This window comes from Mytilus edulis, chromosome 1, assembly GCF_963676685.1.
Source record: "Mytilus edulis chromosome 1, xbMytEdul2.2, whole genome shotgun sequence".
NCBI lineage: Eukaryota > Metazoa > Mollusca > Bivalvia > Mytilida > Mytilidae > Mytilus > Mytilus edulis.
The window spans coordinates 58,167,749-58,186,925 of record NC_092344.1 but is presented as its reverse complement, the minus strand read 5'-3'; the positions used below and the strand labels follow the sequence as shown (position 1 = coordinate 58,186,925).

General features: G+C 31.3%; 1 protein-coding gene and 1 long non-coding RNA gene across 2 annotated transcripts in view; one reads left to right on the top strand and one right to left on the bottom strand.

The window, feature by feature from the left end:
* LOC139485827 (uncharacterized) overlaps window positions 1-19,177 on the bottom strand; it is a 971,519-nt gene that overhangs the window by 189,428 nt on the left and 762,914 nt on the right. The window lies entirely within an intron of this gene.
* The window catches only part of LOC139485663 (caspase-3-like), a 34,480-nt gene that overhangs the window by 9,914 nt on the left and 5,389 nt on the right, over window positions 1-19,177 (top strand). The window contains exons 3-10 of the mRNA XM_071270294.1: window positions 1,443-1,588; window positions 1,952-2,132; window positions 6,427-6,530; window positions 8,483-8,656; window positions 9,341-9,563; window positions 11,609-11,920; window positions 13,457-13,579; window positions 16,172-16,281. Of these exons, the coding sequence (XP_071126395.1) occupies window positions 1,445-1,588; window positions 1,952-2,132; window positions 6,427-6,530; window positions 8,483-8,656; window positions 9,341-9,563; window positions 11,609-11,920; window positions 13,457-13,579; window positions 16,172-16,281 (1,371 nt within the window). The 5' untranslated portion in view covers window positions 1,443-1,444. The remainder of the gene's footprint in view (window positions 1-1,442; window positions 1,589-1,951; window positions 2,133-6,426; window positions 6,531-8,482; window positions 8,657-9,340; window positions 9,564-11,608; window positions 11,921-13,456; window positions 13,580-16,171; window positions 16,282-19,177) is intronic.

Sequence of the window (19,177 nt, the reverse complement as noted above, 5' to 3'; positions counted from 1 at the left end):
ATAGTTTATAGGTGGATACATGAACAGTGTATATAAGGGGAGCCAACTCTAGAAAAAACATCATTGGTGTACTCTAAGGTCTGATTGAAAAAATACATATGATTTAAGGTAGGAATATGAACATATTTCAAGCTATTTAACCATCAATTGTATGTAGAGGGCAGGGCATGACCCCCATGATGAACTAGAAAGGCAATTAAGATTAAATATGGGTTACGGATTCGGTTCTCAACTTTTTTAAAAGATAAATCTGAACAGTAACATCATTATATGAGGGAGCAGAACATGACCACAGGGAAAACCCTCAGCTGTACTGCAACGGTCTTGTCCGTTTTGTGGCCTATAGAATAAAATTGCTTACTACCCCTTCATTTTAATTGTGATGTCTCATAAGCAATCAGTACACTTCTCTGTTATATTGACATGTCAAGACAGAATGTTATGTTTTAGGCTGATATAAAGAATTACCTATTTGACCATGACCTTTTATTTGACCTTGGAGGTCAAATATCAAGGTCATTATCCATGGTTCACAACACATCATATTTAGGTGCTGGCATTGTGTCAAGTATTAAAAAAATCTTCAAAGAAGGGAAAAATGTGTGGTCTAGTAAAAAAAAACCGGGGGGGAAATCAAATATTTTGACCTTGAGGTCAAAGGTCAAGGTCAATTGGCAGTTTTCATTTTATGAGACATTCTGTCTTATTGTCATACACCTTCATGCCAAATATCATGAGATAGTGTCAAAAGATAAATAAGTTTTCATGATTAAATACACAGATGATTTTGGAAAATATATGAAAATAACCCATTTTTATTCCGTTGCCATGGTAACGGTGTAAGAGACCCCAGCTCAAAAATCATAAAACTTATAGTACACATGTAAACCTTTATAGAAATATTTAAAACATTTAAAAATTAAAAGTACTTTATGAGATTTAATGTCCTTTTGATGATCTTTTCACCAAGTATCCAAAATATGCCCAAAATGCCCTTTTTGGACCGGTCAGCCTCAAAATTAAGCAATACTCAAGCTTTAACATTTTGTCTAGTTTCCAAGGACGAATGGTGCTTGTTATAAAAATCACTTCAAATACGAGTTAAACATTACCTTATCTAGCATATTCAGAGCAACAAAATTGTGATATTTTTGTTGATTTATTTGGAAATTCAGGCATTTTCAGTAGATGGCGCTGTAAAATCTAAAAATAGCTTAAAATAAAATTTTAAAGTTAGAATTTTTTTTCTCTTGACTATCATAACATGTGTGCAAAATTTCATTTCATTTGGTTGACATATCATGTGGACCCACTCATAGGCATTTCGCATGGTTCTATCAAAGACTGGGTGTTAAAAGAATATTTAAAATCATAACTATGATTTTAATTTTATTATTCATGGGTTTCTTTCAGTATGTTTCATATATATTTGTCTGTTCTAGAAATGGGCAGTAATAATTATGAATGGAAAAATGCATTTAAGAAGAATAGAGTTATGATCGTGAAAGGTTTAGCAAATCCTGTAGAAGTTGCAGATCAATTGTATCGAATGAATATTTTCACTGAGGAAATGCGTGACGAAATTACAGTAAGTTAATAAAAACATTCTAGTGGAATGCGACATGTACGCCCTTTTTATTGGATGATACTGCCATCAACATTTATTTGTTGACAAGTTATATTTCGCAGTTGACGTATTCTAAATGTGTATTCTGAACATTTACCACAATTAGAATAGGAAAGTTTAATGTAACATGAGAAGCTTCAATGTAAACTGTAATTCAATGCGTTTTTATTTTAAACTTTAAATATATTTTTTTGTACAAAATTTAATCTATTGAATCATTTTGGTTAGGTTATTACGATTACAATGAATAACAAACATTAGAATACATTTTATTACATTTCTATCATCAACTTATTATTCCTTCTTTGTTTTCCATAATCAAAGCAAACTTCTGAAACAGAGCCAAAAACGCGATTGATTCTGGACACTTTAGATAGGCGAGGACAGAAAGGTGTCGCTGCTCTTCATAGGGCATTTCTCGACTCTAAGAACAGAGACCTTGCAGAAGTTCTTTCACCCTATGTCAGAGCAGTTGAAAGAATTGAAAATATGACAGAACCAAAAGGTGAGTTGTTCTTCTTTTCTGAAACTATTCGGTCTCACCGGAAATCTTCAAATGTGCGTCAGTGTTTCTGTTGTTCCGTTAATTGCTTCTTATGGTTGATATATTACTTCGGTTTTAGTTTGAAACCCATATTTTGTTTTTCCTAATCCATGATTAACTATTGAAGAGCGGTATAATACTTTATCCATGTTATATTCTTCCTTGGATATTAAAAAGGCGTTCGCATTGAGTTGGAATGGGAACAACTAATCAAATTATATATTACATCCTTTGTTTTCAATTGTTTGACTTTAAGTGTTCTTAATAAAAGTAAAACTAGAACATCATTTTGAACCATTATATGCATACATTCGCATTTTGCAATTCTGAACACTGGTAACCACAATATGTAGATGTGGTATGATTGCCAATGGGACAACTTTACTGATTGAGACACACTGTACGGATTTTGTTGAAAGGGATGTTCTCCTTGCCCAAAAAACACTTTCAACATAGTAATGAGGAAGAACGACTGAAATATTAAGCACTAAAAAGTAGTTCGATCTGTAATTTCACAAATTGTTTCTAATTTCTTATTGTTATATATTGAGAGTATATTCGCATGTCGGGGATTCATGAAAATGCATAGCTTAGGTCCATTTCTGGCTACAAGAGTTTCCGTCGATTTTGTTGTTGTTAACCTTGATTTGGTTTTTTTCTAAATTATTTTTGAGATTTTAACTAAAGTTCCTTAAATTTAGTAAGACTTTTATTTTAGCCAATGAAGCAAGCTAATTATTCAATACTCCAATTATGATTATGATTATATATATTTCATTGTATTGATGAATGTCAATGTTGGTTCCACATATGCATTTAATATACAGCATACTTGTTTCTGGTGTATATTGAAAATAACAAAAGCTTTGGCTAGGTTATTGCATTGATGGTAAAAAGATTATATTGACGAGAATAAAAATTCTAAGGACATGTGGTGCGATTTAAAAGATATTAACACTACAAAAATCTGAAAAGACCATTTTTGTCTTTAATTTGCATGAATTTTTACTCGACATTCTTCAAAAGTATGACGTATGTCTTAATTTTTCTTGACAAATTCTCATTTTATTAAATTTGTATGAAATTTTCTCGACATATTCTCGACATTCTGAGTATTGTCTTAAAATTTCTTGACAAATTCTTGACATTTGAATACTGTCTTGAAATATCTCGGCATATTCTCGACATTCTTCTTTTTTCTCAATATGGTTTGACATATTCTGAACATTTTGAATTGTGTCTTGACAATTCTGAGTTTTACAATTTAAATATGGGTTTTTAAATAATTACAAGTATTAATTCTTAATCTTATAAATAATTACTAAAACCATTTATACTGTAGACATATTTCATTCTACATTCATAATATTCAATGTTAATTTGGTAAATAATTATTGTACCAAAATGTGTTTTTTTATAAATAGCAAAGTATGATTGTAGCCTAATTATTCGAAAGACTTGTATAGTATAGTATAAAAATCCTTGAATTAACAGGGGAAAAAATATGTTATGTCATCTGTTAAAATATATATTACGTATTACACGTGGACAGGATGTTCCCCATAAAATTAAGGTATTCCACACCCCAGGGTACACGCAACTGCCATATGGAAAAATACTGCTTCACCTGTAATCAGCCTGACAACTTATCAGTTGACCAATCAAGCCACAACAATTTAAAAAGTTTGTTGATAGATGAAAGTGAAAATCATCATTTTAATTAAAACAAAATGAATTAAAATAGATTTTCTTCATCAAAATTATAAAGTGATTATTTTAACATAAAAACAAATTGTATAATTCTCAAAGATTAAAAGAAAATTATAATCTACTCCGGGACTGATAAAAAAAAATGTAACTATAAAGAATCTTATGAAATGGATCTCAAACAGACATGGATTATATAGATCCAAACATTTTTTTTTCAGGAGGGAGTTATCACAAATATTTATTTTTGATAAAAAGTTATGAAATTCAGCACTCAATTTTAAATAAGAAAATGTTTTTGGTTGTTCTAAACAATGAATAAGGTTTTTGAATCTAGAGGGGAAAAAATTCTTTGACCTAAATGAAAGCCCCCCCCCCCTTTTTTTTTTTAGCCAGTTAAACGTAAAAGATAAATCGTGGGGTCCAAAAGAGACTCATTGTCATATTTTAATACTGGCAATCAGACTTGGGGTCAATTACATTGGAATGTAATTAATTAAATTACACATTACATTGCAAAAATGGTCAATTACACTAATTACACATTACACAGTTTTTAAAATGTAATTAATTAAATTACAATTACTTTACTAAAGTAATTAATTAAATTACACATTACATTTCATCATAATATTTGTTAACCAATATTATACATGTATGTATAATGTATGTGTAAAATATTCATGTAAACATAGTTTATGCGTTGCATTTGATAATCATGAGTAATTTTAATGTTTTGTCATTTAGTCTGCATCTCTCTGGTCTGTACATTTTGACAGCCATTCTCAAAAGTATTTCTATAGGAGCTAATGTGGCATATATCGCTTGATTATAACCTAGAGGTATTATACTTCCATAATCAGTAGATGTGTCAATAGAAGAGGAAATTAGTTCATATTAACTTGCCAATACATTTAGGGGTATTTTGACATCTCAGAAATGAAGTTATTTAAAAAACTAAACTAGCATGAATAAAGAAATTATAAATAAATAAAAAAAAATTCACTTCATAATTATTAAAAGGTATGCTTGTCACAACATTGAAAATAATTTTTAGAGCAAACAATGTATATAATGTCTATATCTCAGCAATATTTTGCTAATTAGATAAAATACATGTAATAGTGGCATTGCCCCTGGACATTTTAATCTGATTAATTGCTGTTTGTTTTTACAGCTGTTAATTTTGATCTCTATAATCCTTAACTTTTATGTATACTAATTTGACAAAATGATTATGTGCAGTAAATTTAAATTCTAAATGAACTCTCTAAATGTTTAAAACTCTTTAAAACAACTAAATGTTGTGGTTTTTTTTTCTATGATCGGGTTGTTGTCTCTTTGGCACATTCCCCATTTCCGTTCTCAATTTTATCTCATAAAGATTTTTCACACATTTTTTTGTTTTTGTTTAACATGGTGATTTATTACTTTTCAATCTATTTAGTTAAAGATCTTTCTTAAAAACATATGTATTTTTTCAAATCATAAGACTATTCAGAAAAAAATTCTGTTGGTCAAATAAGTAATATAAAAACTTTAGAATAAATTACAGAAAGTATATGTGATATCAATATTTGAAAAATAAATATACTTTTACAATTTATATTATTAAACATAAATCCTTATCATTTACAACATAAAAGTACATGTAATTGAAATGTAATTCAAAAGTAATTGAGCATTACATGCTTTTTTCATTGTAATTAATTAAATTACCATTACAAGTAATTAAAAAAATGCTCAATTACACATTACATTCAATTACATGGAAAATTGTAATGCATTACACTTAATTATCATTACATTTTCAATTACCCCATCCCTGCTGGCAATCAGCAAAAATCTAGATGTTGTTCCATTCTTACAAGGGCAAAATATTCATTTCAATATCCCACAAGTCCTCACCCCTTCAAAAATGCTAATGGTTGTTCCGATACTCATTACATCTGTCTAGAAATTAAAAAAAAACATGCTGGTTTTCTAGATTAACTTTCAAACTAAACTAAAACAGATGATTGTTATGAAGGCCATACGGTTACCTATAATCGCTTATATGTCCATTTTATCTCAACTTTGTTCGATAGTCGTTTCATTGGCGATCATATCTCATCTCCCTGTTATTAGATGGTTTAATCCTTCTCTCCTTTACATATGGTGCTATTAGACTATCATCATGTACAAATTTATATAAGAATCAATATATCAAGACAACTTTTCTCAGTCTAATATCTAGAGTAAAAATACTTACAAAAGTGCAGTTTGCGATATTTGTTCATACAGTTACAAATATCTGATATCATCTAGGGTCCTTCTGGTTTCATTCAGTAACATTTTTATCCAAATATTTTCTAATTCATACTTTAAAAAATGGTCCCTCAAACCACTGGCAATCTTTAAAAGGTTTATACAATCAAATTTTCCAATTTTCAAATAGTAACATATACTATTCCACTATGTGTGGTATGTAACAAACTTTTATTTTGTTTCTAATATATTATTTCAAATTATATGATCACTACATATTGACTTTGCTTGTTGTCCAAAGAATGGCCTCCAAAGATTGAAGAGAACAGTACAATGATGGATGATCATGTAATCAAAATAATGGATAAAAAGAGTCCGTGGTATATTCACGAATATGGAAAAGAGGTAGGAGAGCTCATATTACAAAATGAATAAACCGATTCTCACTTGCACTTTGTTATTTGGGCCACATATAAACTGTTGAATATCAAAATATTCTAAAACGTTATCATGTTTGTTTGCGTTCTTTGTGAAAGGAAATAAGAAAAAGTATTAAAAAAAATTACAAAAAATAAGTGATTTTCACCTCCCCCTACAAACTGGTTTTACATGTGATTTATGAGAATTCTGGACTTTTTGACAGCCACATTGATAATATATGGTTACTGCGGATTCATTGTCATTCGTAGATTTCGACGAGATATTAAATGCAGTCGTGATGAGAGTAAATCTAAAATAGTTGTAGTAAATATTTTATCCCATGATCGAAACAGTAGTGTTTTTTTTGGTAAATCTTAACTATCATAAAAATAACCCCCCCCCCCCCCCCAAAAAGCAACAAAAAAACCCACAAACTTAAATCTACCTCTACTGTGTTTGATAATGTTCAGTCATCGTACCGGATAAAAGATAGTATTAGGTTAAAAACTGTTTTCCTTGGTTAATTTAAGTAGAGATGATGGTATCATAAGCCCAGTAGTCAGCACTTTTTGTGCTGACATGAATTATCATTGATATGGTTATATTTATGAATTAACTGTTTACAAAATTTTGAATTTTTTTGAAATACTGGCTTTTCTACCTCAGGCATAAATTACTTTAGCTGAATTTGGCAAAACTTTAAGAATTTTGGTCTCAACGCTTTCCAACTTCGTACTTTATTTGGCCTTTTTAACTTTTTTGGATTTGTGAGTCACTGATGAGTCTTTTGTAGACGAAACGAGCGTCTGGCGTATATACAAAATTTAGTCCTGGTATCTATGATGAGTTTAACTACAAATCAAAACTAGAGTCAAACATGCGAGACATGGGTGTAAATGTTAGAAAACATGTATTGAATCGAACAAATGGAGACAATTATAGAACTTTAATAAATTGAGGAAGTTTGTTGTTAAACATGATTTCTATTAGCTATCCTTAGTAGAAATGCTGATATGATAGAAATACTTAAGAATGTACTTTGGTGAGTTTAAGATTTTTTTGTCAGATGTTTCTGTTTTTTCCGACGATACAAAATAACATATTTTCTCCCATAACACACATCATTTTCTTTTCATTCAAGACTACAATATCTCATAAAACATTTGTAAAAGGTCATTCATCAAAATATCATCTAATTCTAGATGTCTTTTCTTTTGATTTGAGACCTAAAAAATACCAATGCAAATATCAGGTACAAGACCGAGTGAACCTTTTCGTACCCCTTTTTAAAAATAATATTTCGACAAGGAGCTCCAAAATGTGTTTAGCCTTTTTTAACTGATGCTCTTCTGACTTATAGTAGATTTGTATTGTTATCGTCAATGATGTCCTATCGATCATACTTACATTATACAATTGCAAAATTTGATAAAATAACATGCATCTATCATATATTCATGTTGAGCAAAAGTTGTAAGCGTTCAGTTTCCAATTTGACCACCAAAAAAAAACACGGAAATACACGCGCTATCACCTGGTCAAAAAACAACAACGGCGAAAATGTGTACATGGCGAATATGGACGCCAGTCTCTACCAATTTTAAATTCCATCTTTTTTTTTAATTTAACATAAGGACGTTCTTAATTTATATGTAGTCAAAATGTATGTTAGTATAAGTATCAAAAAACAAGATAATGTTCCGACATAAGATGAGTATATTATCTATACTATACACTGAGTTTAATTTTGTATGAGCTGAAATCCACATGTTATTAAGATTGGGAAAGACAAGACATATATAGTGAAACACGTGTAAATATAAACCATACTAATTCTTATAACATAATAAACTACAATGAGTTTCAATCATTGAAGAAACGTTCGTAGTACTGTCCATACTTCCAATTCCTTCAAATGTTTGCTTTATATTTTGCAGGACGTTTACAAGATTCAGAACGATTGCCGAGGAAAAGTTTTTGTTATCAACAATGTCGATTTTCATGGGCAATTGTTACATCGGGAAGCTTCTAATAAGGATGCAGATAATTTGACAAAATTATTCACAGAACTTCATTTTACTGTAATACCTAAGACTAATTTAACAGCCCAAGTAAGATATGAGTAACAATTAATGACAAATTTTAATGAAACAGGATTTCCCCAAGAATGACATTGGAAGGTCACCAAATCAATGTCTTCAACAATAAATAAAAATATTAAAACTATGCTGAGAACTAAATTGCATTGAATGAAGGAATGAAGTGAATCTATTTTACATCGAGTTTCAATTATCTATTACAGACAGTAGACATTTCAGTTTTTAAACACTTAACATGCTCAAAATAACAAAAATGCTTGTTCACGCGATTCTCTCTTCGTTTTCTCTTTTCTTTTTTTTTAAGGTTATTGAACATACGGAACAGAGTATCTAATTGAATTTTCTAACTTTCATGGTTGATCCCTATTTTATTTCATCGTTTACCGAAATACAGTCTATTACCATTCATTGGCAATATTCTGAAAGGGTAAAGTTTTCTTTATTACACATCCACATGTCCCTCTGGCGTTTGATTTTTTAACTTTCATTATCTTTATTAAGTCGATCCTCAAGATAAACCCAATTTTAAGTTAAAAAGGAGCAAAAAAAAGCAGAGGAACATTTACACTCAAAAATCGAAAAAACCGACATATTGATACTGATGCTGATATTTGTTAGCAACACATTTTTACCTTTTATCTCAACAAATTCTAATGAATAGTAAGATTTTTCTACACTTTTGTTTTTCATTTAAAGGAAATGCTTTCGTTCCTCCGCAGAGAGGCTAAAGAGTTAGTAGATGAGGATCGCGCAGAATGTGTCATTTTAATCATAATGAGCCACGGCGTAGGGACAAAAGTATTTGGAGTTGATTGCTTGCCTGTTGAAATAAAAGCACTAACAGATTGTTTCTCGACTGCTAATTGCCAAGTTCTACAAGGAAAACCAAGACTAGTTTTTGTTCAGGCCTGTCGTTCAGGTAAGAATATAAAACTAACAAATTGTTTTTATCGACGATATTCGCGTCTGATGTAAATACAAATTTTATTCCTGGTATCTATGATATATTGCTTTATAGGAGATATACTATTGACATTTAAAAAGAAAATGATTTCGGAGCATTAAAACCACAAAATATAGTCAAAAATGATCACAAAACTTTGGAAATCTCGTTCGTTTAGAGCATTGTCGAAAATAACATTTAGCAAGAACGATTGAACTAAATGATGCTAATCATTCAACTTTTCGTTTCGGGTTTCCTAGGAGTACAGGACTTTTGTTGTTTTACTTTTTTAACGACTATGCATGCACATCATGTGTGTATGCTGTTTGCAAGCATATCGGCATTGCACTTGAATTGGTCACAAACAGCAAAATAACTACAAGATGTATAAAAAAAGCTGATAAAAAATTGTAACTTTTGATAATCTATTAAAATGCGCATACCAGACAGTCTGAACTAATCTGCAAATGGGAGAATATTTGTTTGTTAAAGACACATATTTTCTTAAACCTTTTGACAAACATACCATGAACTTATTCATGGAATGAATAAAGTATCTTAATCGAACTTTGAAAAACAATTGAATACATTCGATCCAGCCGGAGTTTAAGATCTTTGTTGGGTATAAGAAAATCTTTTATTTCATTGGAATCTATAAAATATAATAAAAAAATATTAAACGCCATTTTTTTTTATAAATTCGCGATGGACACGATGAAGTTTTTTTTGTGCAAAAGAATAATTTTATAAAGCTTATCAATACTTTTCAAATTTGATGAATTAAATCTAATGAACGGTAAACAAATTTAAAGGTTTAAGTAATTAATCTTTCTAGTATGTGGTAAGGTGTACGCACCGTAACATCTGGGTTTACCCTTTGTTTGAATGGGTTACTGTTATTATTTAGCTACTTTATAGTATTTCGATGCATGTTGCATGTCATTTCGTCATATTTCTTTTTTCTCGTCGATTAAATTTTGTCTGGTTGATTTTAGTTTTTGTCTTGATGTTGATAAGTTTGCTTCTGTGGTATATTACAATTGAGAAAGGGAAAGCGGAATGTGTCCGAGTGAGTAAAACATGCACAAGGTATTTTTTTTTTCTCTGACTGTTTATGACGTCTTTACACTAAATACATCGGATGATGGTTGTGTACTGATTGATAATTAAGTCATAGATGCATGCTTATTTTTATCAGTTGTTTGTGGTTTTGAACTAGATGTCAGTAACTGCTAGTACTCTCAGATCTGTACTTAGTGTCTTTTTATTGTTGGGATGTACAAGTACCCGACCCTGTCAAATTTGTATTTTATGTATCTGATGAGTTGAGCCTTTTACAAATGATTTTTATGTTTCGTTCTTATATTGTACTGTTATGCCACTGTCTCAGGTTAGGGGAGGGTTAGGACCCCGCAACATTCTGTATGTATGTGCCTGTCCCAAGTTAGGAGCCTGTAAAAAATTAAATGGTTGTCGTTTGTTTATGTGTTACATATTTGGTTTCCGTTCATTTTTTGTACATAAATTAGGCAGTTAGTTATCTCGTTTGAATTGTTTTACATTGTCATTTCGGGGCCTTTTATAGCTTACTATGTGGTATGGGCTTTACTCATTGTGGTCGTACGATGACCTATAGTTGTTTATTTCTGTGCCATTTGGTCTCTTTTGGAGAGTTATCTCATTGGCAATAATACCAGATCTTCTTTTCTATATTACAAAGTGTTTTTTTTTTCATTTGATATATTTTTCTTTTGATGGCAATCCTATTGCCCTACAATCGGACGTTATATAAAGATATTCATATTAGTGCTCATGGATGGTGTTCAACGTAACAACATAGTTGTTAACGATTTACAAGGATGACTCATCATTCTGAAGTAATATTTCAGTTTGTACAGATATACATGTTTTAGTTCATAGTTTATATAAAGAAAATGAACAAATGTTTAACTGTCATTACTTTCTTGAAATCAAATATCACATGGTAATGTAAATTCTACATTTTGTTTTATTCAATACAGTCGAAACCGCTTCAATAGAGAAAACTCTTCACTTGGTTCAGTCTGGTAAGCAGGTTGAGATGGAATGTATTGTTAAAATTGACAAACCAATAAAACAAGTGTTTTGGGAAATGCATAAGGCTGGAGCTAAATACCGTATAACAGAAACAGATAACCAAGATAAATACTCCTTACAAAGCTCGAAAATCGTACAAACCCTCATTGTAAAGAAAGTGGTAGAAAGTGACCAAGGAAAGTACAGATGTAAAGTCATACACGACGAGGTGTCCTCTGTCAGTAATTTTACTGAACTGAAATTGGATGTAAAAGATGGTAAGTGTCAGAAAAATCCTTATAAATGAGAATCAAAAACTGGACGCATTGTAAGCAAAGAACAATGTTGGTTTACCATTATCGAATATTCGTTTCAAAGATGATAGTGAATTTATATCAAATGCCGTAACTACACTCCCTACTCACCTTTCCCCGATATTGATCGGGTTTGTTCTCACATGAGCGATACGACGGTACCACATGTTGAGCAGGATCTGCTACCCTTCCAAAGCACATGCGATTACCTACATTTTTAGTGGGTTTTGTTTTGCTCAGTCTTTAATATTTGATTTTGTGTCGTTTTTTTTCTTTTGTAGCCATGGCGTTGTTATCTTGTGAATTTGAATTTCCCTTTAGTAGCTTCACCCTCTATTTTTCTAATTCCAAATTCAGGGATTAAGATTTATTTCATTTTAAGTATTCGACAATCCTTTTCAAATTATTTGTTAACGTGTCAAAATGGCAAAAGAAGTGCAATCCATGACCATTTGTTGTAAAAAAAAAATATGTGTTTTGGTTATATATTTGCATAATACAGATAAATAATGAGACCCGAAAGTTTGAATTTCCATAATTATTAATTACGGAAACGTAATTCAAAACATTTATAAACTGATCCAAACTAGTGTTTTTCAATGTTATATATAGATTTTGCTGTTATCGTTATGTCTTATTTATGTCTGGAACTTATTTTATAACCAATGTTTACTTTTTATAAAAATATAAAATTCAATATTGTTAGCTGCATATTTTAACTAAAAGTGTCTTTATTGCATTATAAACAATAAAGATGGCTCTTAGATTTAGAATCAATGTAATCGTTTGCTCAGATATTACCAACAATTCCCTCTTCAAGTATGTATATTAAATGTTCTTTGGAACTTAAATTCACTGAAATTATCCAATATTGTCCATAATCAATGAGTTTGAGAATACATTGTGTCTCAGGCGGTGAAATAAAACATCAGTAAATGTTCACAAAGACAAAATACTTTTTATAACCTTTAATAACTTTTGTCGGTCATTCGTTCATTGTACAAATAGCACCTGTATTAGTTTGTGACTTCCTTTGTTAGGAAGGTGCAACAAAATAGTAAACATCAGTAATTTTGTATATCCTCTTTTATGGAATGTTTGATGAATGTTCTATACTCAACGCTAAGGCAAATCAATAAACTATAAAGATGTATGTGTTTGGTGGTGGTGGTGGGGGTCGAATATGCAATGTTCTCGATATCTTGAAGACCGATTGGTGACTTTTTGCTGTTATCTGGTCTTATGTTGTTGCCATTTTCATTTTCAATTTTTATTCACTATAAGATAATCTTTCTTATAGTAGAATGAAAAATAAAGTAAATACTTGGGATAATTCATGCATTTCAGTTGACTACTAATGCTGTATCAGGTTCAAAATTTTAACTTTGGAAATACAACAATTAAAATGTTTAAGAAGAAAAATGATCAAGCAGTAATTTTATTACATTTAATTCACAAAGTGTGTTGTTTAAAGTAGCATCGGTTAAAAACGTTTTTCAGGACCCCGTGATGTCATTGATTCAGTACCATCAATACAGGAAAAAGAGAATTGTGTATTACCAACAAGTACATGTTCTGATCACCCATCAGCAGATTTCTTAATTGCATATGCAACACCAGAAGGTAATTGTACAACATGTATGATATAATGTTTGAAACATATTTATATATTATCACCTTGAAGTCGTTTTTAATCATTGACAAAACAAAAACCACTGTTTTCCTAGGAAACAAAATAGCAATCATGGCGAAGTTGTAGGTTTGATGGACCTTCTTATTGGTTTTTTTTCTTCTAACATGTAGCGAACTCGTTTATAACTGGTTTAACATTTATTTCCTGAAAACTGAAATCGGTTTTATGTAACCTCCTCGTGTGGTTAAAACAGTTTAAAAGCATTTTATCAATAGACAATTATTTGTTTTATTATAGTTAACACGAAACCAGTCTTATACTTAAAAACTAAGCATTCAGAAGCAGAAAAACAAAGCTGAATTAGTTCGACTGCAAGCAACAAGTACGCTTAAATTCAAGCTACACCGATTATTCCGTTTGTTAATTATGCAAAAGTTGATGAATTTTTCACCCTTTAGAAAAAAAACAATCCTGCTATAAGATTGTGCTATGGCTAAAAATCTCATTTCTTGACTTTCCCTGTAGTTACGAAGTTTTTTATGATGTTGAAATAGGAAGTTTTTCATTGTATCATTTTATAAAAAGATGGTCGAACAAATTCAATCCTTTGCAATATATCATCCATCCAATATATCGAGATTATTAATAAAACATTTTTAAACTATTTTGCCACATTTTTGTCTTCATCATGTAAAGGATAGCTTATTTCTAAACTAACTCTAATTTTGAGTCATTTTTTATATCTAGTATGACGATCATATTTTACGACTATGGGTTTAAGTATAATATTAATATAGAAAATAGGAGGTAAACGATAATATTTATCTAACTAAACCATTCAGTAAAACAAGCATTTAATAAATGATTGTTCAATATGTCATTCATTTAATTTTGAACAACAATATCTGCCCAGTAGTTTAAGGGGAAGTTACAATTTACACCGGTAGATAAGAAGACAGAGATGTTGAAGACCGTACCTTGACCAATAACTGTTTACTTTTATAAATTGTGACCTGAATGGAAAGTTGTCTCATTAGCACTCATACCACATCTTCCTATATATATACAGATCAACAATTTGTTTGCGGAGATACAATTATGTATTACTGTTTAATGATACAGAATGCAAGATTGTTGGCGGAAAGAAGATTACATTCTTTGATGTGCATTTTTGTGTCGAAATATGCATATATTTTTTTTTATAATAGCTATACACCTTAACAATCGTGCATTCAATTCTTGCATATTGCATTTGCTAAATAAAGAGTAAATACGTTTTGTTTACGAATAATATGTTGCGGTTATCTCCCTTTTCTTTAAATACGTTCCTTTTAATGAATTTTCCCTTTACCAATACGGATTAATTCATGATTTATACTTTACATCCCAATTATCATATTGATACTAATCTAGAAAATATTTACTTATATACTGGATATAAATAAGGAATGACTGTAAAAAAATACGTCTATTCGAAATAACTTCAAAATTTGTGAAGCACATTTTTCAAAACCCGTAACGCATTTTTTTCCGTTGACATAATGTAACTATCCGAATCAAGAAAGGTTATGATTGAAGGTTAGAAATGCTTTCCCAGATATGCTATCATTAGTTATAGGAAATTGAAAAATGAACCCCATCGCTTAGATTTGTATTTAAAAAGGCAACAGTAGTATACCACCACCACCACCACCACCACCACCACCACCACCACCACCACCACCATCATCATCATCATCATCATCATCATCATCATCATCATCATCATCATCATCATCATCATCATCATCATCATCATCATCATCATCATCATCATCATCATCATCATCATCATCATCATCATCATCATCATCATCATCATCATCATCATCATCATCATCATCATCATCATCATCATCATCATCATCATCATCATCATCATCATCATCATCATCATCATCATCATCATCATCATCATCATCATCATCATCATCATCATCATCATCATCATCATCATCATCATCATCATCATCATCATCATCATCATCATCATCATCATCATCATCATCATCATCATCATCATCATCATCATCATCATCATCATCATCATCATCATCATCATCATCATCATCATCATCATCATCATCATCATCATCATCATCATCATCATCATCATCATCATCATCATCATCATCATCATCATCATCATCATCATCATCATCATCATCAGCATCAGCATCAGCATCATCAGCATCAATATCAGCGTCATCATCATCATCATCATCATCATCATCGTCATCATCATCATCAGCGTCAGCATCAGCATCAGCATCATCAGCATCAATATCAGCGTCATCATCATCATCATCATCATCATCATCGTCATCATCATCATCATCGTCATCATCGTCATCATCGTCATCATCATCATCATCGTCGTCATCATCATCATCATCATCATCATCGTCGTCATCATCATCATCATCATCGTCGTCATCATCGTCATCATCGTCGTCATCATCGTCGTCGTCGTCGTCGTCGTCGTCGTCGTCGTCGTCGTCGTCATCATCATACTTATTATTATTATTATTATTATTATCAAGGTACTATAGCATGGCTAAACGATGATGTTGGTTCCTGGTTTATGAGTGCCATCGTGTGGACCTTCAAATACCATGCGCATAAAGAGGAACTGCATCACTTACTTATCAGGGTAGGTACAACTAATCTTTAAGGTTTTATGAGCTACAAGCAAATAAATAGAAATGCACAATTAGACAAATACATGATCTATATGTGCACTTAGTTTTTGTTTTTTTCGACATCGCCGAGAGGTATATAGTGCGGTGACAGAATAAGAAAAGTTGATTATTGAGAGAGTTTAATTTCACTTCATGGTATACGGCTAAAAATTTGCACAGTCCTAGGGAAATTATTTTACTCGAATTTAAGATTGGTCGTCAAAAATTCGTATGGTGCAAAAAAAATAATTAGCAAATTTGACTTCAAATGCAGATCATTAGTGGTATGTAGTTTGACTTTTTATTCAAAAGCTGCCGTCGAATATCGTTCTTTTTTGTTTGACACAATGCTCTAGGCATTAGGCGTAAAAGATAATCCTTAAAGCCTTTTGATGGCAAATTATGAAGGGAAACAATACTGTTAACGAGAAAAGTTTGTGTTTGTACCTGATTCCAACATCATACAATAAAGCGATGATGAATGGATTATATCATATCTACTATAAAGTAATAAAACTGCAATTTTTCTTCTCATGTACACATGTTTTAATCAGGTAAGATTGTTTAAAAGGATATTTTTTAACTTTCAAAATCTCTGCTATTCAATCATTAACTACAAAAAAATCCGGATAGTTGTATCCCATCCATGATTGTGCTGTATACATAGTTTTCCTGTAATATTTTGGACTTGATATAACTTGTTTTTTTTGTATGGTTTATTGTTTCGTTGAATGTTTTTGGTGTCCGTAATTATTGTTTATGGTTTTGTTAATATGATTTTATTTATACAAGAAGCAAAATAAGTTTTCAGTTGTTTGTTTAAGAAATAGGAATCCGACAAAATCCCTAAAAGATAACAAAACTAGAAAGTCCGTTGAAACTTGGCTTTAACATTCAGTTGTATTCCTTTTAGCTTAAATAGTGTTATTTTCGTAAATGAGGAAGTGGAATAATTGATTTTGTTTACTACTTACAGTAAATCGAGGTATTTTGACAAAGTTGATTGATGTAATGATGACATTTACTCGAAATTGCGCAGATAATTGTGACCGTTCATAGATGTACATCTATGGTTAATTCTATTCGCTTTAAAATTGTGTATAATAAAAGTGGATACGAATGATGCATAAGTCTACATACCACAGTGGTATTTACAGTTCGCACTGCAATTTGAAATGCAGAACATTTCCAAAGACCTAAAGAAAACCATTTTACTTAGTTCTTTGATTTCAAATTCAGATATATTGATGATTTCCTGTGTCTCTTTTACCCACACATCAGTCAGTCAGTCAGTACTTACATTTACCAGTTAGCTTGTGATAAAAGATACTACAGAAACTAGAATGTTTGCTTCATATCTTGACATTTTTTTTATATTGAAACAGATTGTCGACTACAAACAAAAATCTAAGACAAACTTTGGACGGCAATTTTAACTTTCCAATTGTCAATTTCCCCATGTCTCAATGTACTACACTCCTCTGCGCCATCGTATTTATAATGTGCACATATCTTAAATGATACCTTACGCTCGTGCATGTTGAGTCAATACAGGCTTCATGAGCACGGGTGTACGGTACCCCTGACTACTTAAAACAGGCCGCAGATTTCAAAGGGATATTCAAACATAATAGTCGACGATAATATAAAAATGGCATGGTAAAAGTTGAAGAACGACGTAAATGACAAACACAAGTTCTACAAAACTCTACACCAAAGATCGACACGGAACATACTTTAAACCAGAGGTTATAACGTGTGCTTCCGGAAGATTTAACAGATTCTGTTTCAATTGTGACACCTGAGTGTCGAACTAGGAAATTGAACTTTGGTGACATGTATACTCAATTATGAAGAACTGGCGACTGAAATAGACACAAAATAAGTTTTTATATCATTGTATCACCAATAATGTTACCTTGTAGCTCTATAGTGACCCAACTCACTACCATAATCTTTTTGCGGTTTAAGACTTGTAGATACTAAGTATCAGATTAGATGAAAAATGTGCAATTAATTTGTGTTCCATTCCTGTTTGTAACAGATCGATAGTTTTGATTCGCATGCCACGGGTTACATGTTGTTGACACAACCGAACTGAACTTTTTATGATTTTTGTTGGAATTCCCTCAGCTTTTGTTGAAAAACATAAACATCGGTAAACTACTGTTGCTTCTAATGTTTCTTTGAGACATACAGATAAAATATCAGCAAGCTCAAGTCAAGAAATCGAAATCACAACTAATAAAAGTTCTGCTATTTTTACTATTGTTTGTTTGTAGGTGTTTTTCTTGGCGTTGTCAGTTCGTTTTCGACTCATGACTATTGTCCCTCTGGTATCTTTCGTCTCTCTCTCATATGCTTGCATCTATTGTAAAATAAACTCCAACCAAGACGAGGAATTTCATTCTCTAAAACAGAACATTTAGGTAAAGGCTGTTTGATGCTTATTTTTCATACAGCCACTATAAACCTTTACTGGGAGTCAAACTGTAATCTAAATTACAAGAACATTCACAGAAGAAATTTGTTTTACCTTCAGCAGTGCAATATAAATGCTAACCCTTGTTCAGATAGTAAATGAATTATTCAGACCAGACTGTTGGGCATAAAGACCACGACAATCGGAAACATTCCGCAGACTACAGTCATGTGATCGTGGCTAGTGTTTACTGTCGATCAGAGATGGGTTTTTTATTGACTTTTGTTTAGAGATATTTTGAGTTGCAAGCAGCAGGACAAGACGTTTCTTTCAAAACAGGGTTCTTTTGACATTTGTCCTAGGGGTGAACTGGTGTTTCAGTTGTTTTATGCCACTCAAATATAGATTGATATGGCCAAAGTGTATTTTGCAATGACGAAATGTTT